Source organism: Dipodomys spectabilis, unplaced genomic scaffold (assembly GCF_019054845.1).
Source record: "Dipodomys spectabilis isolate Male_0828 unplaced genomic scaffold, ASM1905484v1 ptg000422l, whole genome shotgun sequence".
Taxonomy (NCBI): Eukaryota; Metazoa; Chordata; class Mammalia; order Rodentia; family Heteromyidae; genus Dipodomys; species Dipodomys spectabilis.
In genome coordinates, this window is record NW_024871099.1 from 4,733,304 (window position 1) to 4,755,242 (window position 21,939).

At 58.7% G+C, this 21,939-nt stretch overlaps 2 protein-coding genes across 2 annotated transcripts; one reads left to right on the plus strand and one right to left on the minus strand.

Annotated features, from left to right (window-relative positions):
* Window positions 1-981: 981 nt before the first annotated feature.
* On the plus strand, window positions 982-15,215 carry Arhgap33 (Rho GTPase activating protein 33). Its single transcript, XM_042668092.1, has 22 exons — window positions 982-1,041; window positions 1,863-1,975; window positions 3,137-3,234; window positions 3,334-3,418; window positions 3,999-4,079; window positions 4,200-4,337; window positions 5,229-5,321; window positions 6,067-6,189; window positions 6,271-6,348; window positions 6,450-6,516; window positions 6,604-6,663; window positions 6,756-6,908; window positions 6,990-7,092; window positions 8,348-8,492; window positions 8,569-8,651; window positions 8,744-8,851; window positions 10,492-10,637; window positions 11,282-11,435; window positions 11,519-11,664; window positions 11,740-11,814; window positions 12,840-13,490; window positions 13,579-15,215. The coding sequence occupies exons 2-22, from the start codon at window positions 1,898-1,900 to the stop codon at window positions 14,829-14,831; spliced, it is 3,918 nt and encodes a 1,305-aa protein (XP_042524026.1). The 5' UTR covers window positions 982-1,041; window positions 1,863-1,897; the 3' UTR covers window positions 14,832-15,215.
* Window positions 15,216-15,302: 87 nt separating this feature from the next.
* On the minus strand, window positions 15,303-20,035 carry LOC122097339 (inactive serine/threonine-protein kinase TEX14-like). The gene is made up of 15 exons (XM_042667770.1): window positions 19,856-20,035; window positions 19,266-19,380; window positions 18,393-18,558; window positions 18,154-18,308; window positions 18,015-18,075; window positions 17,815-17,939; window positions 17,635-17,727; window positions 17,116-17,451; window positions 16,873-17,030; window positions 16,599-16,792; window positions 16,447-16,516; window positions 16,295-16,359; window positions 15,689-16,207; window positions 15,553-15,602; window positions 15,303-15,465 (listed from the first exon to the last, which is right to left on the minus strand). Exons 1-15 carry the CDS (start codon window positions 19,944-19,946, stop codon window positions 15,366-15,368), a joined length of 2,298 nt encoding a protein of 765 aa, XP_042523704.1. The 5' UTR covers window positions 19,947-20,035; the 3' UTR covers window positions 15,303-15,365.
* Window positions 20,036-21,939: the final 1,904 nt, after the last annotated feature.

Sequence of the window (21,939 nt, forward strand, 5' to 3'; positions counted from 1 at the left end):
AAGACCAGGATTGGGGATTTTATGGGAAGCATAATTTCTGGGTTTTTTTGGGGGGGAGTCCGGTTGTGGGGCCTGAAGTCTGGGCCTGGGCGCTGTCCCTCAGCTCTTCAGCTCAAGGCTAGCGCTCTACCACTTGAGCCACAGCGCCACTTCCGGCTTTTTTCATTTTGCTTGTGTGGTCCTCAGGAATCGAACCCAGGGCCTCAGGCTTGCAAGGCAAGCGCTCTACCACTGAGCCACCTTCCCAGCCCCAAGGGAAGCATAATTTCTGGCAAGAAAAACAGACTCAAGGTTGCAGGCCAGCCTGAAATAACCGGTAGAAGAGGAGACAAGGAAAATGTCCAGTGGGTAAGGGGAGGCCATGTCGCAGAGATCCTAGAATTATATATTTCAAGGCAGACAGGTTGTTCATGGAGAGGGGGGAAAAAGGAGCGTGGGCAGGCCTTACGATTCTATGGGGAAGAATCGGAGGCAGGACTGACAGAACAGGACTTGGAAAAGCTGCTAGAGGGGCATAGAACCAATTAAGAACGTCAGAGGAGCGGTCTCCGAGAGCGGATAAAGGAGATGGTCCGCGGCTGAGGGTTACAAGTGTCAGCCGCCGGGCATAAAGAACCCGGGGGGCGTGTCTCAGGAGGGGGAGATGGCCACTGAGAAGCAGCCGTGGGCGTGGCGCTGTCAAACTTCAGGGGGCGGGGCCGAGGGAAACAGTGGCGGGGGGGCGGGGGGGATGTGAAGCCCCAAACAGAGCCAATGAGAAGCCACCGGGGTAGGCGTGGCTTTCCCCTAAGGCCTTGGGTTTGGCCAATGAGACGCGTCGCCGCGTCCTCCCTCCTTTCCCCGCCCCCCCCGCCCTTCTCCCTGCACCCGTGGGGCGCGCGCCGGAGCTTCGGGCGGCCGTTAAGGGCGGGGCCTGCAGCCGCCCGCGCGCGGCTCGCGCCCTCCCCTTTGTGTCGCCATGGCGGCGGCGGCGGCGGCGAAGGCGAAGAACGAGCGGTCGAGCGCAGTCGGAACCTGAGAAAGGCCACCGCGACCATGGTGGTGAGGCACGGCCCACGCGGCCGTCAAGTCTGTCCGTCCGTCCGCGTGTGCGTCTGTCCGCGCGCGTCCCAGCGCCCTGCGCGCCCCCGCCCCACGGCCCCGCCCGAGCTCCCTGGCCCGCGCCGCGGCACCCCGGGGGCGCCCGCCCGCCTTTCTCCAGGCCCCCACCCAGTGGCTCGAACCCCGACCCCGACCCCCCCCCCCCCGCAGCGCACATCCCCCGGCCCGCCCTCCCCTCCACGCTCCACGTCCTGAACCCGGTGACAGTGGCGGAGGACCTCGGGCTGGAGAGAAGAAGGGGCCGGTCCAGGCAAGATCCCGCGCATCCGATGGGGGCCGTCATCCCGGGGGGGGTTCCCTCCCGACCCCCACCCCCGGGCCGGGGTCTGCTGGAGAACAGCCTCCATCCCATGCCGGCGCCTGGCTCAGCATCCCCCCCCCCCATTCGGATCTAGCGTCCCCTCCACGCCCAGCAGCCCTGGTCTCGAGCCTGAGCCCCACCCTACCCGTCCCTCCATCCTCGGCCTGACCCTTTTCTTCTCTCCCTCCTCCTCACCCCATTCCCAGCCTTCCCCCCAATCTCGCTGCTGCCCCCGCCTCCATCTGAACCTTTTACTCCCCCCCCCCCCCCCACCTCTCCAGCTTCTCCTCCTCTTCCTTACCCCACCCAGGAAGCCAGGGCTGTTGTACCTCTGGCTTCATCCACAGGGTTTCCCTCTGCCTTCTTGTCCTCTCCCCTCCTCCACCATCTCGGCTCCCCCTGCCCCCCACCATGCTGTTCCGGCTCATTCATCCATTTATTCCCTCCTTCCCTCGCTCAGCAGACATCCACTGAGACCTCCTCTGTGCAGGCCCCATGCTCCAGGCACAGAGACGGTCAGATCCCATCCTGCCTTGGGGAGCTGCATGGGCTGGCAGGGGACAGACTTCGAGGGTGAGACCCAGGGATGAACTTGGGGTTGCAGGGACATGGAGGAGGGAGAAGCCCATCTGGCAGCTGGTTAAATGTATTTATCACATTTTTATCTAACTCCTGCTGGGTGACACAGCTGGCATGGGCTGGGCATTGGGGACCCAGCAAAGAATCCAGGACAATCTTTCATGTGAAGAGCCCCAAGTTTGTGCCCAGCTCTGTCCTTGGCCGGGGCAGGGGGGGGGGGTGTGGGGTAGGGTATCTCAGACCCTGCTTCTGGGGAGGTAAGCGTCCAATGGGACAGACTGGGCTTGTCAGCAGACAGTGTCATTTCCCAGTGCTGGAAGGTGTGCTGGGGGAGCTCAGGCAGAGTCAGGGAGCCTGGGATGGGAGACCTCTGGAGATGGGGGAGTCCAGAAGAGAAACTGGGTACAATCTAAAGACGCAAGGAGGGCTTTCTAAAATACCCATGAGAGCTGAGACCTGGGGCTGAGGCAAGAACCTAGGGACAGGGCCCGGGGTTCCAGACTGAGGTGCAGATGTAGAAGGACATGGGAAGATGACATTTTTCCCAGGACTCTGAGAAGTGGAAGAGCTCAGAATGGGGAAGAGAGGGCCTGGAGAGGTAAAAAGAGGCCAACTCAAAGAAGTATGAACATCATCAGTACAGAATTCTTGTTTCATCTTGAAGACAACTGAGGGTCATTGAAGGCCCAGGATCTGTGGCCAGACAGGGCCACATTTGTGCTTTATGAAAATGATCCTGGCACTCCTGAAGAAGTTGAGGGAGGGAAGAAGTTGGGAGGAGAAAGAAGAGGAGGAGGAGATATGGGCTGTGACAGTCCAGACAGTGGCAGGAGGTGACTGTACCCTGCAGAGCTGCAGTAGTTGCCATTTGGGATACAGGGTCTTCAATAGGGAGAGATGGGGCCCACATGCCCTTTCTCCTGTTGCCTGATCACCCTGGGTCCCTGCTCCTCCAGCCCTCCACCCCAGACCACACAAGAAGCAGGCTTGTCTGTAGCCCAGACTTCCTTTCCCCTCCTCCCATCCCCCTGACCTACCCTCTTACTCCAGAATCTGGACTGTGTATGGATCAAGCAGGCCTCTGGCAGATAACAATGCTCCATTTCTCTCTGCTCCCCATCTCTGGGCCCTCAGAGTCTTCTCTCTGCTTCGCAGGCCCGCAGCACAGACAGCCTGGATGGCCCGGGGGAGGGCTCCGTGCAACCTGCTGCCCCCACTGGGGGGCCCAGTGTGAAGGGGAAGCCTGGGAAGAGGTGAGGAGGGCAGGGATGGATGGGCTTAGTTCAGGAGGGAGGGAGCTGCCCCTCCATGACACAACCCCTGTCTTGTGTCTTGTGTCACCTGTCTCCCAGACTTTCTGCTCCTCGAGGTCCTTTCCCCCGGCTGGCTGATTGTGCCCACTTCCACTACGAAAACGTTGATTTTGGCCACATTCAGGTAGGAGGCTTTGTACCCAAGTGGCAGGTGAGAACCTCCCAGCCCTGAACCCCTCTTATCTGCTTTGCCCTGAAGCCTGACCCTGTGACTGGGTGCTCTGAGTCACTAGCAGGAGTAGCTGGGGCCAGATGCTCCTTCATTCCTTTGACTTATTCTGTAGTGACCTGTACACATGTGTATGCCATTACTAGGGATTGAACTCAGAGCCTGGGCGCTGTCCCTGAGCTTTTGTGCTCAAGGCTGGCACTCTACCACTTGAGCCACAGATCCATTTTCACCTTTTTTAGTGGTTCATGAAGCGTTTCACAGATTTTCCTAACCAGGATAGCCTCTAACTTTGATCCTCAGATTTCAGCCTCCTGAGTAGCTAGGATGATAGGTGTGAGCCACCAGGCTCTGACATCAACAGCAACTTTTTATTAGGTGTCTGCTGCTTTGTACTCTGAATAAGACAGCAGCAGGCCCTGTCCTTGGGGAGCAACAGGAGGGGTACACATGGATCCCTAGACAGTGTTGAACTGGAGAGGTCAAGATGGAGAAGGAAGTGAGGCTCTTACTGGTTCTTGATTTCCTTCTGCAGCTGCTGCTGTCTCCAGAGCGGGAAGGCCCCAGCCTCTCTGGAGAGAATGAACTGGTGTTTGGGGTGCAGGTGACCTGTCAGGTGAGGTGACGCCTGCCATTCATCTAGCCTGAGGGACTGGCCCCCCAAGTCCTCAGATTCAGTGTAACAGGACCTGTTCCCTCTGTCCTTCCACCCCCTCCCCCATCCTGGTCTCCACAGGGCCGGTCCTGGCCGGTTCTCCGTAGTTACGATGACTTCCGCTCCCTGGACGCCCACCTCCATCGCTGCATATTTGACCGGAGGTTTTCTTGCCTCCCAGAACTCCCCCCACCCCCCGAGGGCGCCAGAGCTGCCCAGGTAACCGTGTGTTGTCTCAGCCTCAGTTTCCTCAGCAACCTGAGTGGAGCCTTCAAGACCAGGCTATACAGAGATATTTAGAGACCAGTGTGGGCTAAACTGTCCCATACTGTGGGATCCATGGTTTGAGTGCCAACAGGATGGTTCTGGAGCCTTCTTTAGTTTGGGGACCATGGGGAAGTGCCCCAGGGGTTCCATGGAAGGGCAGCGTAGCAGTATCAGTGCAATCCAGAGCCAAGTTCCCGATTCTCTCTTCTCTCTTACACTCTCTCTCTCTGTGTATATATATATATATATATATTTTTTTTTTTTTTCTGTCCATCTTGGGGCTTGAACTCTGGGTCTGGGTGCTGTCCCTCAGCTCTTCAGCTCAAGGGTAGCGCTCTACCACTTGAGCCACAGCACCACTTCCAGTTTTCTGGTGGTTTATTGGGGATAAGAGTCTCACAGATGGGCTGGGAAGGTGGCTCAGTGGTAGAGCGCTTGCCTTGCATGCTCGAGGCCCTGGGTTCGATTCCTCAGCACCATATAAGCAAAAAATTAAAAGCCAGAAGTGGCACTGTGGCTCAAGTGGTAGAGCGCTAGCCTTGAGCTGAAGAGCTGAGGGACAGTGCCCAGGCCCAGAGTTCAGGCCCCACGACTGGACCCAAAAAAAAAAAAAAAGGAGTCTCACAGACTTTCATGCCTGGGCTGGCTTTGAACCACGATCCTCAGATCTCAGCCTCCTGAGTAGCTAGGATTACAGGCGTGAGCCACCGGCACCCGGCTTCTGACAATATTTTTGAAGCATGCCTACAGGTCTGCTCACAGATGATCAAGAGCCCTGTGGGAGGGCAGATGGCAGCCCTCAGCATGCCCTCACACAAGCCCTTGCTCATGACCTGCCCCCAGATGCTGGTGCCACTGCTGCTTCAGTACCTGGAGACCCTGTCAGGACTGGTGGACAGTAACCTCAACTGCGGCCCAGTGCTCACCTGGATGGAGGTGGGCCAGGGCCCTGGGGCTGGGAGTTAGGATGGAGCGAGGCGGGTCTGCAGTGCAAGGACCAGCTTCAGAGAGTGTGTGGGCACAGGAAAGAAAGGAGAGTGTGGGAGAGGCCCTGGTATTTTAGTGTTTGTGTGGGCACAAGCCTATGACAGAATGTGTGTGTGTGTGCGTGTGTGTGTGTACGCACGCGCGAATGCATGCCTGTGCATGTGTTTTTCAGCAGGTGTTGTGGATGGGGATTTAAGGGTCTACCTATTAGAAAGTTGGTGTGTCACTTAGAATGCCTGCCTAAGAGGGTATTACACCAGAGGGGTTTTATTTATGTATTTTTTGTGCCATCCTGGGGCTTGAACTCAGAGCCTGAATACTGCCTCTAGCTTTTTTACTCAAGGCTCTACCATTGAGCCACAGCTCCACTCCTGGCTTTTTATTTCTTTCTTTTTCTTTTTTCTTTTTGTCTTTTTGTACCTTATTGGAGATAAGAGTCTCATAGACTTTCCTGCCTGGGCTGGCTTCAAATCCCAATCCTCATATCTCAGCTTCCTGAGTAACTAGGATTATGGGCTTGAGCCACGGGTGCCCAACACACCAGAGGGGTTTTAGATAAATGAGATATGGTAGGTCTTAGGGGAACTGGAGAACTGGATATAGTAGGAAGGAGAAGAAGAGAAGGCAGATAGGATTGGAGATATTGTTGGGCATGGTCTCCCTGTGTTAACCCCTGACCCCTCCTCCATCTCAGCTGGACAACCATGGACGGAGGCTGCTCCTCAGTGAGGAGGCCTCACTCAATGTCCCTGCCGTGGCTGCGGCTCACGTGGTCAAGCGATACACGGCTCAGGCACCAGATGAGCTATCTTTTGAGGTGAGCCTGGGGGACGGGGTGCAGACTCCAGCTGGTCCCCTCATCCTCCCCAACCCTCCTCACCCCCTCTCTCCTCTCCAGGTGGGAGACATTGTGTCTGTGATTGACATGCCACCCACAGAGGATCGGAGCTGGTGGCGAGGAAAGCGAGGCTTCCAGGTAAGCCTGGCTTTAGTTGGGGGCGGAGGGGGGGGGCATGTTGGGGGCAGGGCGCCATTCCTGCCTGAGTGGCCAGCCACAGACTCTTGACTCTTCCTCAGGTGGGTTTCTTTCCCAGTGAGTGTGTGGAACTTTTCACGGAGCGGCCAGGTCCTGGTCTCAAGACAGGTAAATGCATGCGCAGGTGGGGCCCTCCTGTATCCTCTGCATACCGCCCCCCGTCCTTTCTACCCACTGTCCCCCCCACTCCCACAGATGCTGATGGTCCTCTCGGTAGCATTGCAGCTCCACAGGGCGTCTCTGCTCTGACCTCAGGTAATGGAAACAAGGGCTCAGGTGTCTGCCCCTGTGTGGCTCCTGGCCTGTGGCTGTGTTGACCCCAGGTGGCCTCCCTTTGCCCCCTACAGCGGTGCCCCGGCCCCGTGGGAAGCTGGCTGGCCTCCTCCGCACCTTCATGCGCTCCCGCCCTTCCCGCCAACGGCTACGGCAGCGGGGGATCCTGCGGCAGAGGGTGTTCGGTTGTGACCTGGGAGAGCACCTTAGCAACTCCGGCCAGGATGGTGAGACCTGGGCCCTGCTTCGCCTCACCCTGCCATCTAGGAGGTGACCCACCAGGGTCTGACCTGCTGCTTTTCTCCCAGTGCCCCAGGTGCTGCGCTGTTGCTCTGAGTTCATCGAGGCCCATGGAGTGGTGGATGGAATATACCGGCTCTCGGGGGTGTCCTCCAACATCCAGAGGCTTCGGTGAGGTCCTCACCCCCCCCCCCCCACTCCCTCCCACAACTGGCCTTCAGAGCCAGGGGCAATGTTAGGGCAGACCAGAGCTGGGTCAGAGAGGGCTTCCACTAAACAGTGAGAGGATGCTTAGCATCCCAAGCTGAAAGATCACCTTCACTGAGCGCTGGCCTCATGCCCAGCACTGCCCTAGGCACCAGACACACAGCCAGGGAGCCACTGCCTGCATTGGGTCCACCTGCTAGAGACAAATGAGGAGACGATCATTTCCTGGGTGATTGTTTCCTTGGTGACACATGCTGTGGAGCAAAGTGGGTTGAGGAACTAGGGGGTCATCAAGCAGGAAGGAGAGTGGGAGTAGAGGTGTCGTGGAGGCGGGGGTGAGGTGAGGAACAGGCTGTGTGGATGGATAGTCCTGGGCAAGCATGGCCAGTAGAGGGAAGAAGAGCCAGGCCAGAGTTGGGGGGGGGAGGGACGGAGTGCTACAGCAAGCTATGATGCTGTTCAGTCGGCAGAATGAAGCTGTAGTGGGGACTACTAGAGTGGGGCACTGGGGTATGGTGAGGTCTTAGCTACATTTTGCAGTGACTGCTTAAAACCAAAAGAAAGGCCTGGGGCCAGTGGCCCACACTTGTAAATCCTAGCTATTCAAGAGCCGAGATCTGAGGACAGTGGTTCAAAGTCAGCCTGAGCAGGAAAGTCTGTGAAACTCTCATCTCCAACTACCAAAAACATCAGAAGTGGAGCTGTAGCTCAAGCGGAAGAGCATTAGCCTTGAACAAAAAAGCTCAGGGACTGTGCCAAGGCCTGGACTTCAAACCGCAGGACTCTCTCTCTCTCTCTCTCTCTCACACACACACACACACACACACACACACACATACACAAAACCAAAAGAATATGATTTTATGGTTAGAGCATGGAACATTCTGGCATCCGAAGGCCTTGGGTAGCTACAGAGCAAAGAACCCGCAGTGTCCTCTTTAAAATGGGACATAAAGGGAATAACACAGTTGGACAAGAAATGTACTCGTTTCCTTACTTCTGTAACTGTAACCCCTCTGCACATCATCTTTACAATACAATAAAATAAAATGGGCCACATCGGGTTGCTGGAAGGGCAAGGGTTGGCAAGACCTAAGATCCTGAGATACGTTCACACAGGGCCTGGGGAATAAGCTAGAACCAGCTGTGGGGCAAGAGGGGACGTGGCCAGTGAGCCAGGCTGACTGGAGACTTCTTTCTCCTCACCTGGCCGTCACAGGCACGAGTTTGACAGTGAGAGGATCCCTGAGCTGTCTGGGCCCGCCTTCCTGCAGGACATCCACAGCGTGTCCTCCCTCTGCAAGCTCTACTTCCGGGAGCTGCCCAACCCCCTGCTCACCTACCAGCTATATGGGAAGTTCAGTGTGAGTGAGGGAGCTGGGAGGGTGGCAGGTGCCCACGTGCCAGGCCACGCCCCCTCATGCCCACTCACCCCCTCAGGAGGCCATGTCAGTGCCCGGGGAGGAGGAGCGCCTGGTGCGAGTCCATGATGTCATCCAGCAGCTCCCTCCACCCCACTACAGGTAAGGCCAGGGGTGGGTGGGGTGGGGGTGGGGGGCCAGGGAGGGCTGGCTTGGAGTTTCAGGAAGCTGAGACTATCTGTCCCCACCCCCAGGACCCTGGAGTACCTGCTGAGGCACCTAGCCCGCATGGCAAGACACAGTGCTAACACCAGCATGCATGCCCGCAACCTGGCCATCGTCTGGGCACCCAACTTGTTACGGTAAGCTTGGCCACCACCAGCCCTCTCCCATGAGGTGGGCCTCAAGTAACTCCCCAGCCACCCTGAGAACCTGCCCAACATCTTATTCTTTCCTTTCCTTTCCCTCCCTCCCTCCCTCCCTCCCTCCCTTCCTTTCTCTCTCTTTCTTTCTTTTTTTCTCTCTTTTTTTTTGTTGGTCTTGGGGCTTGAACTCTGGGCTTGGGCGCTGTCCCTCAGCTCTTCAGCTCAAGGCCAGTGCTCTACCACTTGAGCTACAGCGCCACTTCCGGTTTTCTGGTGGTTTATTGGAGATAGGAGTCTCACGGTCTCTCCTGCCCGGGCTGGCTTTGAACCGCGATCCTCAGATCTCAGCCTCCTGAGTAGCTAGGATTACAGGCGTGAGCCTCTCTCTCTCTTTTTATTTTGGTCCTGTCATGGGGCCTGAACTCTGGGCCTGGGCACTGTCCCTCAGCTCTTCAACTCAAGGCTAGTGCTCTACCACTTGAGCCACAGTGCCACTTCTGGTTTTTTTCTTTTTGCTTATGTGGTGCTGAGGAATTGAACCCAGGGCCTCATGCATGCAAGGCAAGCACTCTACCACTGAGCCACCTTCCCAGCCCTCTCTCCCCCGCCTCTTTCCCTCTCTCTCTCCCTCTCTCCCCTCTCTCCCTCTCTCCCTCTCCCCCCCCCCCCTCTCTTTCTTTCTTTCTTTCGCCAGTACTGGGACCTGAACTCAGAGTCTGGGTGCTGTCGCTTAGCTTTTCTGCTCAAGGCTGGTACCTCCCCTACTTGATCCATAGCTCCATTTCTGGCTTTTGCTGGTTCATTGGACATGAGTCTCATGGCTGTGGAGGTGGGAGGGAAGGAATGGTAAGGGAAAAACAAAGGAGGAGGCAACAATGCTCAATAGGAAATGTACCCATTACCTTGATCATGTAATTAACCCCTTTGTACAGCATTTTTACAATAGAAAAATGTAAAAAGAAAAAAAAAGTCTCATAAACTTTCCTGCCTGAGTCTGGCTTCAAACTGTGATCCTTAAGCCAGGTGCCAATGGCTCACGCCTGTTATCCTAGCCACTCAGGAGGCTGAGACCTTGATGATGGAGGTTCAAAGCCAGCCTGGGTAGGAACATCCATGAGACTCTTTATCTCCAATAAACCACCAGAAAACCAGAAGTGGCGCTGTGGCTCAAGTGGTAGAGCACTAGCCTTGAGCTAAAGAGCTGAGGGACAGTGCTTAGGCCCAGAGTTCAGGCCCCATGACCAACAAAATAAATAATAAAAGTCTCATGGGGACTTCCTGCCTGGGCTGGCTTCTAACAGTGATCCTCAGATCCCAGCTTCCTGAGTAGCAAGGATGACAGGCATGAGTCACCAGCGTCCAGCATGATCGGGATAGATTTTATAGTTGGTAGGACAGGGCTCGATGACTGCATGCAGGTGTGTGGGACAGTGAGATGGAGGACAGCTCTGGTGATTGGCATTAAGTGAAGTGTGAGAACAGAGCAGGTTTGGGGGGGAAGCTGAAAGTCCAGTTCTAGATGTGATGGCTTTGAGAAGGGCAGAGGTGTTGACAGCCATCCCCCCACTGCTACCTCCATACTGGCAAACCATGGCCCAAGCTGAAGGGGTGGTGGATGCCCCCGTTCTGGCCTCCAGGTCCATGGAGCTGGAGTCGGTGGGGCTGGGCGGAGCAGCAGCTTTTCGAGAGGTTCGAGTGCAGTCGGTGGTGGTGGAATTCTTGCTCACCCACGTGGAGGTTCTGTTCAGTGACACCTTCACCTCTGCCGGCCTGGACCCTGCAGGTATGGGTGTCCCCTCCCCCTCATCCTGGCTACTGTCCCTGAGTGTTAGGGCTGCAGTGGGCGGGCAGGTGGGCTTCTGGCCCTACCCTTACGCCACTGAAGCTGGACTCCTTCTTGGCCCCTTGAGGATCCCGCCCCGGCCCATCCCTCCCCGCGCCCCCCCCCCCCTCCTTCTCATTTCAGCTCCTACGCTCAGGATCCCCACCTCTTGGCCAGGACGCCGTTCTTCCTTCACCCTTTCTAGATCCTGGGGGCGCTTGGGGCCCTGGGTCCATCTGGGAGGAAGTGGGAGGTCCCCAGACTTGACCCCACCCCAGCCCCGCCCAGATTCCCTGCCCTGCCCGGGACCCCAGCCCAATCAGGACTCAGCTCGTCGGAGGGGCCTCTGGCCCGAGGTAACTGACCAGAGCCACCACCCTCGCTGGCTGCTGGGAGCTGCCTCTTCATCGGCTCGTTCTGCCTCACCTTCCTCCTCCTCACCTGCCTGCTGCCCCCCATTCCCCGCCTGATCCACCCTGGCCCCCTGCCTTGCCAGCCCGGGTGGGCACGCTGCGGGGCCGGGGCTTGGGCTGTGGCGCTTGGCTTTGCCTGTGGCCCCAAGTGGCCTGCGATGCTGACAGCTGTCCCCTTCCCAACCTCCCCAGGTCGCTGCCTCCTCCCCAGGCCTAAGTCCCTGGCAGGGAGTGGCCCCTCCACTCGCCTGCTGACCCTGGAGGAAGCCCAGGCTCGTACCCAGGGCCGCCTGGGAACACCCACTGAGCCCACAGCCCCCAAACCCCGGTCTTCCCCCTTGGAAAGGTGAGTGGGATGCTGTAGGAGGAGGGAGGAGGCCTGGAGGCCCCACTCCCTCAGACTCACCCCCATTCCACCCTGAACCCCAGGCGGAAAAGGGAGAGAGGGGAGAAACAGCGGAAGCCCGGAGGCAGCAGCTGGAAGACGTTCTTTGCTCTGGGCCGCGGCCCCAGTGTACCCCGAAAGAAGCCTCTGCCCTGGCTAGGGGGCACCAGAGCCCCACCACAGCCTTCAGGTCAGAGGCCGTGGGATCTGGATGGTGGGAGGGGTCTGAGGCTGGCCCTCCTACCTCTGCCGCCTCTTCCTACAGGCACCCGCCCAGACACCGTCACCCTGAGATCTGCCAAGAGCGAGGAGTCTCTGTCCTCCCAGGCCAGCGGGGCTGGTAAGCACAGCAGGCAGGAACTGGGACTTACTTTTGCCTTTTTTTTTTCTAGTCCTGGAGCTTGAACTCAGGGCCTGGGTGCTGTCCCTGAGTCTCTTTGTGCTCAAGGCTAGCGCTCTACCACTTTGAGCCAAGCTCCACTTCTAGTTTTTGGGTGGTTCATTAGAGTCTCAAAGACTTTCCTGCCTGGGCTGGCTTCAAACTGTGATCCTTAGATCTCAGCCTCCTCAGTAGCTAGGATGACAGGTGTGAGCCACTGTGTCTGGATATTTTTGCCTCTAAGTATTATTTCAGATTGAAAGGGGGATTTTTTAAATCTGGATTTAAATGCAGATGATCCACTACATACTTTACTCATACAGGGCCCTTGTGTATTTCTCTCTTTTGAAAAAAAAAATTATAAGCACCCACAAACTCCCTAGGCAAACTACAAGAGTCTTACTACCTTCCCTGAGCTGCTCATGCTTGCTGCCCCCAGCAGAGACTTCCTCTCATTGAATGGTCATCATTCTCATTCTAAGCTGCCATAAGCAAGTGTGCAAGTCCTGCGTGCTTTACAAAGTCTTTGCAAGGTGTCTTTTCTTTTTCTTGGTCAGTCATGGGACTTGAACTTGGGGCATAGGCACTGTCCCTGAGCGTTTTCCCTCAAGGCTATCACTCTACCACTTTGAGCCACAGCGCCACTTCCAATTTTCTGGTGGTTCTTTGGAGATAAGAGTCTCACGGACTTTCCTGCTCAGGCTGGCTTTGAACCATGGTCCTTGGATCTCAGCCTTCTGAGTAGTGAGAATTACAGATGTGAGCCACCAGTGCTCTGCTTGCAAGGTTATCTTTTTGTGTGTGTGTGACGTTTTGTGACATTGCCTTCTCTCCATGAGTTGGCTCTACCTTTCTGATTCTCAGCCTCCATGGCCCTCCAGGACCTGGCCTCTTGCCACTTCCTGGCTATTCTGTGGCGCTGGGCCCAGTGTCCCTGGGGTACGCATGTATACAGCTGGGCCTCTCGCTGCCTCCATTCTTTCTAGGCCTGCAGAGGCTCCACAGGCTGCGGCGACCCCACTCCAGCAGCGATGCTTTTCCGGTGGGTCCAGCACCTGCTGGCTCCTGCGAGAGCCTATCCTCTTCTTCCTCCTCTTCATCCTCCTCCTCCTCCTCCTCCTCCTCCTCGGAGTCCTCCACTGCTGGCCTGGGGCCCCTCTCTGGGTCCCCCTCACATCGCACCTCAGCCTGGTTAGATGATGGGGATGAACTGGACTTCAGCCCGCCCCGCTGCCTGGAGGGGCTTCGGGGACTGGACTTCGATCCCCTTACCTTTCGCTGCAGCAGCCCCACCCCGGGGGACCCTGCACCTCCTGCCAGTCCGGCTCCCCCAGCCCCTGCCTCTGCCTTCCCACCACGACCGGCCCCTCAGACCCTCTCACCCCACGGGCCCACCAACCCTGCTTCCCCCGCTGCCCTGGACATCTCTGAGCCCCTGGCTGTATCAGTGCCACCTGCTGTCCTGGAACTGCTGGGGGCTGGGGGGACCCCTGCCTCAGTCTCCCCAACACCAGCTCTCAGTCCTGGCCCGGGCCTGCACCCCCACATCGTCCCCTTGCTGCTGAGTGACACCTGCCAACAGGAAGTGGGCAGCAAGGTGGCACTGCCAGCCTCCCGGGGAGCCCAGGCCCAGCATGGTGAGTCCTGTTCCTCCCCCATCGCCCCCCACCTCACCCAACCCCAGGCCACCCCAGCCCCAGCCCACTCCCATTTCTTTCTCTGTAGGACCTGGAATGGAGTCACCATTGCTGCCCCCACCCCTGGCCCTCCTGCGCCCTGGAGGAGCCCCACCCCCGCCCCCCAAGAACCCAGCTCGTCTCATGGCCCTGGCCCTGGCTGAGCGGGCTCAGCAGGTAGCCGAGCAACAGAGCCAGCAAGAGCACGGGGTCACCCCACCTGCTCCCCGCTCCCCTTTCCGCCGCTCACTGTCCCTCGAGGTAGGCGGGGAGCCCGTGGGGACCCCAGGGAGTGGGCCACTCCCTCACTCCCTAGCCCACCTGGGGGTATGGGCCCCAGGACCCCCATCCTACCTACCCAGGCAACAAAGCGATGGGAGCCTGGTGAGGAGCCAGAGGCCCCTGGGGACCTCCCGGAGGGGGCTCAAAGGCCCTGCGCAGGTCAGTGCCCAGCTCAGGGCAGGCGGGGGATACAGAGAGGCCCCAGAGGCCACAGCCCAGTCCCCATGTTCCATCCCCCCGCAGGCCCCAACCCCTGGTTTCTTCTCCTCACCCCCCCGGGAGTGCCTGCCACCCTTCTTTGGGGTCCCCAAACCAGGCTTGTATCCCTTGGGTCCTCCATCCTTCCAGCCCAGCTCCCCAGCCCCCGCCTGGAGGAACTCCCTCGGCCCCCCAATACCACTTGACAGGGGAGATAACCTGTACTATGAGATAGGGGGCGCTAGTGAGGGGTCCCCCTACCGGTGCTGGAGCCCCTTTCGCTCCATGCCCCCAGATAGGCTCAATGCCTCATATGGTATGCTTGGCCAATCACCACCACTCCACAGGTCCCCCGACTTTCTGCTCAACTACCCATCATCCACTTCCTGCTTTCCACCTGACCACCTTAGCCACTCAGCCCCCCAGCACTCTGCCCGGCGCCCCAACCATCCTGAGCCCCTCTATGTCAACCTAGCTCCAGGGCCCAGGGGTCCTTCCCCTGACTCTTCCTGCTCCTCCTCCCCTCCCGCCCACCCCCGAAGCCGGTCAGACCCTGGGCTCCCAGCCCCCCGCCTCCCCCAGAAACAGCGGGTACCCTGGGGCCCCCGAACCCCTCATAGGATGCCTGGACCCTGGGGCCCTCCGGAACCTCTCCTGCTCTACAGAGCAGCCCCACCAGCCTATGGGAGGGGAGGGGAGCACCACCGAGGGTCTTTATATAGAAATGGGGGGCAGAGAGGGGAGGGGGCTGGCCCCCCACCCCCTTACCCCACTCCCAGCTGGTCCCTCCAGTCAGAGGGCCAGACTCGAAGCTACTGTTGAGCTAGGACTGAGGACTCTGCTCTGCTCTGCCCTCCCTTCCCCTCCCCCTCCCTCCCCTGGCTCCCCTTTGCCCTGGCCCAGCCCAATCCCTTGTTTTGTATTTTCTAAGCCTTCACCTATCCCCCAACTTTCTAACTTTGTAACTTGTTTCTGATGTGGGTCTCTAACTAAAATCATAGCCTCTCCCCCCATGCTGGGCTGCAGAGCACGCCCCTCCCTCTCCCCTCCCTTCTGGGGGCCCTCGCACAAATCTGAAAGAGGGCTAGGCTGACACCCAGTCCTCTCTCTCTCTCTCCAGAAGCCCCCCAGCCTGCCCTGACCTGTGCACGGGGCTGCCCACCTCTCCCCCGTGTGCCCCTCTAAACCATCTGACCCCACTAATGAATAAAATGGTGGAAACGTGGCTGTTGGGGTTAGATTCGTGAAGGAGGAAGCAGACAGAGGGCGGCTTTGTGGCTTTCTTTCATTTGAGACAGGTATGGGGGTGGGGCTTGTCCCCTTCTGGAAGGTTCTAGGGGCAATATCATGGGTACCCTAGGAATCTGAACCAGGGGTTGTGGCACCAAGGCTGGGCTGATCTCCCAAGAGGCATCCACAGGGCAGCTCCGTCAGGCTCTCGTCCAGCAGGTCCGGCCTGAAGTGCAGAGGCCAAGGAGAACTGGGCATACCTTAGGGATGAGGGCCAGCCCAGGGATTCTCCGCTGGGGCCTCCCCCACTCACTTCTGCAGGCTGGAGGAGGAGCCTCCTCCCATTGGCTCAGTGCTGGGCGCCTGTGAGAGAGAAAGGCCGGAGCAGGCATCCGGTGCCCTGGGAGGGGCGGTGGGGGCCCAGGATGGGTCAGGGTCCTTGGCTTTACCTGCCCCACGGGGTGTGGACAGCCTTCCTGAGGGTCAGCAGGCAGGGTGGGCTCATGGGGCTGGGGGACCTGCGTGTCGGCGCTGAGCGTGCAGCAGCAGCCCCGGCAGAACTCACATCCTGACTGAGAACTTTCGGCCAAACTGTTCCACAAAGCCGGGCATCCCCACCAGTTAACGGCGGTGGCCTGAGAACAGCAGGGCAGGGCCGGGCCCCGAAGGGGGCAGGGGTGGCTGAGTACACAGGTTAGTGAGGGAGGAGAGTCCCTGAGGGGGTCACTGGTCAGGGGACCCCTGGGGTCAGAAGTCACCCATGACAGCAAGCACCGGGGTGCCCACACGGTTGGGCTGGGGCCCTGGCAGCAGCGTGGGCTGACGCGGGCTGTAGGGCCCTGGCTGGAGTCTGTGTGAACGCTGGCATTGAGACTGCATCCGCTGCTTAGAGTCAGGCTGCTGCCTGAGTCCCAGTCTGTGACCGCCAGGCCCCCACTGTGATCTGAGAACTCAGGAGTGTCCAGCGCCTGCAGAGGACAATGGGAGAGCTGGCATAGAGTGCCAAGGTGCACCCCACCACCCCTGGGCATCCAGATCCTTCCCCTGGCTCCTACCTGGGGTAGGACAAGGCCTTGGGGCACAAGCCTGGCTTTGGGCACTGTCTCAAAGTACAGGTTCTCTGGGGAGATGGATCAGTTTGGTGGGCATGGGCAGGCCCAGTTCAGCTGTGTCCAGCACCCGGCATCACACGTCCTTGCCCCCCCACCTGGTGGGCAGCATGGAGATCCAGGGGACACTGTCCACTTCCTGGAGGAGCTGACCTCAGGGGCTACATCCTGTGAGAAGAAGGCTGGGTGTGAGGACACAGGCCACGCTGGGCCTCTGTGACAGCCCCTACCTCCTGCTGCCCTCCTGTACCTGGGCTATGGCCTTCCGCAGCAGGTAGCGGGTACTTTGCAAACTGCCCCAGCGGTCAGCAGGTTTGAGGCCCAGCCCGGCCTCAACCATGGCCTGGTAGGGGGCTGGCACCAGAGGGTCCAGGCCTGGGCTCTCACCAGCCTCCAGTTTAGCCTTCACTTCCAGACCCGCTCTCCCAGCCCAGGGTAGCTGTCCTGTGAGGAAGCAGTATTGGGGGACCTGTACCTCTGGGGTGCTGCTGGGGAGAGGCAGGGGGGTAGAGGCACTCACTGACCAGTGAAGACCTCCTGGGTCAGAATGCAGAAGCTGTAGAGGTCTGAGGTGGCAGCAGGTACATCACTATGGATCAGCTCGAGGGGCAGCCATGGGTACAGTTCAGGAGGTGGGGGAGGCCCCGGCCCCGGGCCTCCGGGAAGGTAGCCATGTTGTGACCTATGAAACCCAAGTTGCTTACTGAGTCAGGGGCTGCTGGGTGGGGAAGGGCCAAGGGTGGGCAGACAGGCGGGCAGGCTCTCACCTGAGATGTAGCCAGGATGGGTGCAGAGGGCGCCCGTGCTCCAGATTGCCCACCTTTGCCAGCCCTGGCCGCACCAGCTGTACAGCGTGGGAGCTGAGGCCGCCATGGGCCCAGCGGCGGGCCTGCAGGAACAGCAGGGCCTCCAGAACTTGCAGCAGCAGGGGCCCAGGCTGCAGGTCTGACCCAGGCTGCCATCTTTGCTCACTTGATCTTGGCTGGTGCAACACAACATAGAGGGAGCCCAGGCACACGGGCTCGAAGAGGAGGCACAGCCCTGACAGGTCTGCCGAGAGGCTCAGGGCCAGCAGCAGCAGCAGGCTGGGATGGTGCAGGGCACTGGGTGGGAGCAGAGCAGACCACTCACCAGCCCGGGGTACCCTTCCCTCCCCAGCACAGAACTGGCCCCCACTTTGCCAGTGGGAAGGGGGGACTGCTCCCACCCAGCTGGCCCTGAGCTGGACACCAAACATCACCATGGCAGCTGCAAGAGGCTGGGCAGGGGAAGCTGGGATGGGGTACCTGCAGCACTGGAGGTCAGCCAGCAGCACGTCAGGCTGGGTTTTGGGGGGCTTCAACTGACGCACGGTCATGGGGTGGCCCCTCCAGAGGAGGCTGGAGAAGACGCAGTGGGAGAGGGTGGGTTGGAGGGGAGGGGAGAGCGGGCATGGGACCCTGCGGGGGCACGGGGGGGGCTCTCACTTGGTCATGAGAGTGCAGGAACTGTTCTCGTAGGTGCAGTCCGGCTCACCCTGGGCTGGCAGCAGCTCCTGGGCGTCCACCAGGGGAATGCCCATTGCTAGTGCCAGGGGCCGCAGGCTGCTCAGCTGGGGGTGGGGAGCAAGGCCATGAGGCACTAAAAAGACAGGTAGTCCCTGTTCCCCAAAACCTCTTCTACTTACCTGGCCAAACCCCAGGACTGAGGCTTGAGAGGATCTGCCAATGTGTCCTGGTCTCAGTGTCCTGGGGTAATGGGCACTGTGAATAGATGGGAATGGTGGGAGGCGGTGGGCAGGTGGGCTCCAGGGTGGGAGCTGTTACCTGTCTGCCTGTAATCCTGGCAGTGAGCACAGGGCGCCACACAGACCACGCCCAGAGCAGGCCTGCAGCTGACCCAGGATCGCATTAGATGCCAATGCCCTGCCCTGCACCAGAGCTGCCATGTGGTCTCGGCACAGCTCCAACAGCTCCAGCACCTGGATGGGGTATGTGGGTGAGGCTGGGTGCAGGCATTAGCCTCAAGACCCCTCTCTCCCCCAGAACCCCAGATCTCTGCTCACCTTCCAGCTATGCTTTGCACCACCCTGCTCAGCCCAATCTTGGGGCGTGCGACCCTGCCGGTCATGCAGACGCAGGTCACCACCCGCCTGCAGCAGGCACAGCATCACAGCACTGCGGCCAGAGAAGGCACCCGCGTGCATGGGTGTGCTGCCATCCACACAGCGGCTGGGGCAAAAGAAACAGGAGTGGGTGGGAACAGATGAAATGTTGTCAGAATAGGGACAAAAAGCGACAGGGTGAGGCTCTGGGGGTAGAGGAGATCCGTTAGCAGCATAGGTAGCCTTAGAGGATGGGAGCCCTTTAGGATGAATATGTGTGTGTGTGTGTGTGTGTGTGTGTGTATGCGCGTGCACGTGCACATGTACCTGAACCCTGGACCTGGGCACTGTCCTTCAGCTATTCAGTTCTACCACTTAAGTCACAGTGCCACTTCCCGCTTTTTCTGTTTATGTGGTGCTGAGGAATCGAACCCAGGTCCTCATGCATGCAAGGCAAGTACTCTACCACTGAGCTACCTTCCCAGCCCTTGCTTGGCTTTTTCATTCAAGGCTGGCACTCTCCTGAGCCAAACCTCCACTACTAGCTTTGTGCTGGCTAACTAGAGATAAAGAGTCTCATGGACTTTCCTGTCTGGTCTGGCTTTGAACCTTGATCCTCAGCTCCCAGCCTCCTGAGTAGCTAGGATGACAGGCATGAGCCACTGCCACGGGGCATGAATGGGGTGTTGGAGGATGAGAGGCTGGCAGTGAGCCCGGAGGGCACCAGGAAAATGGAAAGAATGGCTGGGAGTTAGCTTGTAGGGCAGGGATATTTAGGGGCTGGAGGGGAGTTTGGCACTAGGAGAATGGGGACCCCGAGGTCTGTCTACTCACTGATTGGGGTTGGCACCAAAGTCCAGCAGGAGTCGCACAGCAGAGCATCGGCCCAGTAGTGCCGAGAGAAAGAGTGCTGTCTGCCCCTGGGAGTTCTCTCCATCCACCTGGACAACTGACAGGTGGCCAGGCTTCAGGCTGGCTCTGTCCTCCTGGGGAGGAGCTCGTAGGGGCCTTTAGGGAAGCGCTTGCCCAATTCCTAGTCTCCAGAATCCCTCCTTGACTAGGGGACCCTTGACCCTTACATGCCATGTCATCTCAGTGTCCTGGGACCCCAGTCCTCCAGGAAGTCCACGGAGAAAAACAAGCTCGGCATTTTACCAAGATTTTCCAACACTGCATCTAACCAAGCTCTCGTCCTAGCTTTCTGCCCGCTTGGCTCTCATAGTGTAAGACTTAAGTGCAGTGTCATTCCTGTCCAGGGGGTCTCATCTAACCATCTGGAGCCCAGAGTCTCCCTCCTTGAATCCCCAGCTGAGCCCACAGAGCCTGGCACACAGTCCGGTGCCCTGGATAGCCCAGTGAAGCTGCCCCTTGGTCCCTCCCCAACAGGCCATCCCCCTGACCTCTTCATAAGTGTCCCCTCTCACCTCTTCGCAGGAGTCTGGCCAGGCCCCAGCTGGTGTACCTGGCCACAGCCAGGCGATGCAGCCGGCTCACCTGGGCATCCGGATCGCGCATGGAGCCCAGCTCCACAGGGAAGCTCGAGGGCCTGTGCAGGCTGCTGACTTAGCTCCGGGGGTGGGGGGTGTCAGCTAGGGGCCCTCATGAGCGCTGGACCTGGGGACGGAGACAATCCGGTCCCTAGCTGACGGAGGGGAGGGGCAGGGTGGGTGGGAAGGGGGTTCAAGTGGGTCTGCTGGGAAGGAAGGCGCATCTGGATGGGAACAGAAGTAGGCTTGGGGCAAGGAGGGAAAGTTCTGGACCAGAAGGTCAGGGGTCAACGGGAGACAGCTGAAAGGGATTGAAGGAAACCTAGGGGCTGAGGGGACTGGGGGCTAGGGCAGGGCAGGCAAGGATGGTAAAGGGCTTTGAGAGCAAGATAGAACCTAAGTAGGGTCCACGGCCAGGTGGAAGAGCCTCACCCACGGATGTGAGAAGCAGGGCCTGAGGGCGGAGCCTGAAAGGTGTGAGAGGCGGGCATGAGGGCGGGGCCTGGGACTGAGAGGCAGGTTTATGGGCGTGGCCTGAAGGGTGTGAGAGGCGGGCCCTGGAGCTGAGAGGCAGGTCTGTGGGTGGGGACACAGGGTGTGAGAGTCCTCTGTGGGCGGGGCCTGCAGGCTGTGAGAGGGCCCCCCTGTGGGCGTGGCCTGAAGGGTGTGAGAGACAAGGCTTGAGGGCGGGGCTGAAGGCTGTGTGGTGGGTCTGTGGGCGGGGCCTGGACAGGTGGGCCTGTAGGCTGGGCATGAAGGCTGTGGGAGGCAGGTTTGTGGATGGGACGTGTTGGCTGGGACTGTCTATTGGAGAGGTTGTCATCGTGGAGGTGAGGCTTCCAGGATGGGGCAGGGTCAGTGGCTGGGGAAAGGCGTCCTCTGGTGAAAAGCTGAGGGCTCTGAAAAGTTCTAGGCTGGCACCTACCGTTAGGCTCCACAGTGGTCAGCACGTGACGGCCACGTGACCTTCACACATGCGCACTAGGGCCCACCTGGTCCGCCTGCGCAGTAGCCTCCCTCCACGAGGCCCCCCCCAGGTTCTAGACCCGCAGATGTGTCTGCTGAAGAGCTTTCTGCTGTTGTGTGCTTGCTCCTCCTTTCTTGCTTGCACGCCAGGACTTCTCTGGAGCCATCTGACCTTGCGTCCTTGACTTCCGTGCTCCTCACACCAAGAACTGACCCCAACCTCTGCCCAATCCAGATGTGAAGGTCCTGTAGGATGCTCTCCTGGGCTGCCTGTCCTTCCTTCCCTCCTGGTCCATCACACACACACGGGGCACCCCAGAGAGCCTCAGTCTCCCCCAGGGCTGGAAGTGTGGTAGCTCAAGTGGAAGACCACCTGCCTAGCATGTGTGAGATCCTGATTTCAAAATATAAGAATGGAGCTGGGCATTGGTGGCTCATGCCTGTCATCCCAGCTACTCGGGAGGCTGAGATCTGAGGATTGAGGTTTGAAGCCAGCCTTGGGAAAGAAAGAGTGTGAAACTCTTATCTCCAGGCTCTTCCTGAGACAAAGCAACTTCCAGATTTGGCTGTTGACCTAGTCCATCCAAGGATGAGCTGCTTCAAGAGTTAGAGGAGGCCTATCCTTACTCCTCTGTTAATGCCCATCTAGAGAGCTGGCAGAGCTGGTGGCTCATGCATATAATCCTAGCTACTCCAAGTTTTTTTTGTTTTTGCCAATCCTGGGACTTGAACTCAGGTCCTGGGCACTGTCCCTGAGCTGCTTTTGCTCAAGGCTAGCACTCTACCACTTGAACCACAGTGCTACTTCCAGCTTTTTCTATTTATGTGGTACTAAGGAATCAAACCCAGGGCTTCATGCATGGTAGGCAAGCACTGTACCACTAAGCCACATTCCCAGCCTTCTGGAAGGTTTATCTTCAATGAGCCACCAAAAAAGCCAGAAGTGGAAGCTCAAGTGGTAGAGCACCAGCCTTGAGCAACAAAAGCTCAGAGACAACACCCAGGCCCTGAGTTCAAGTCCCAGTGACAGTACAAAGAGGAATCCTTGCCCAAGG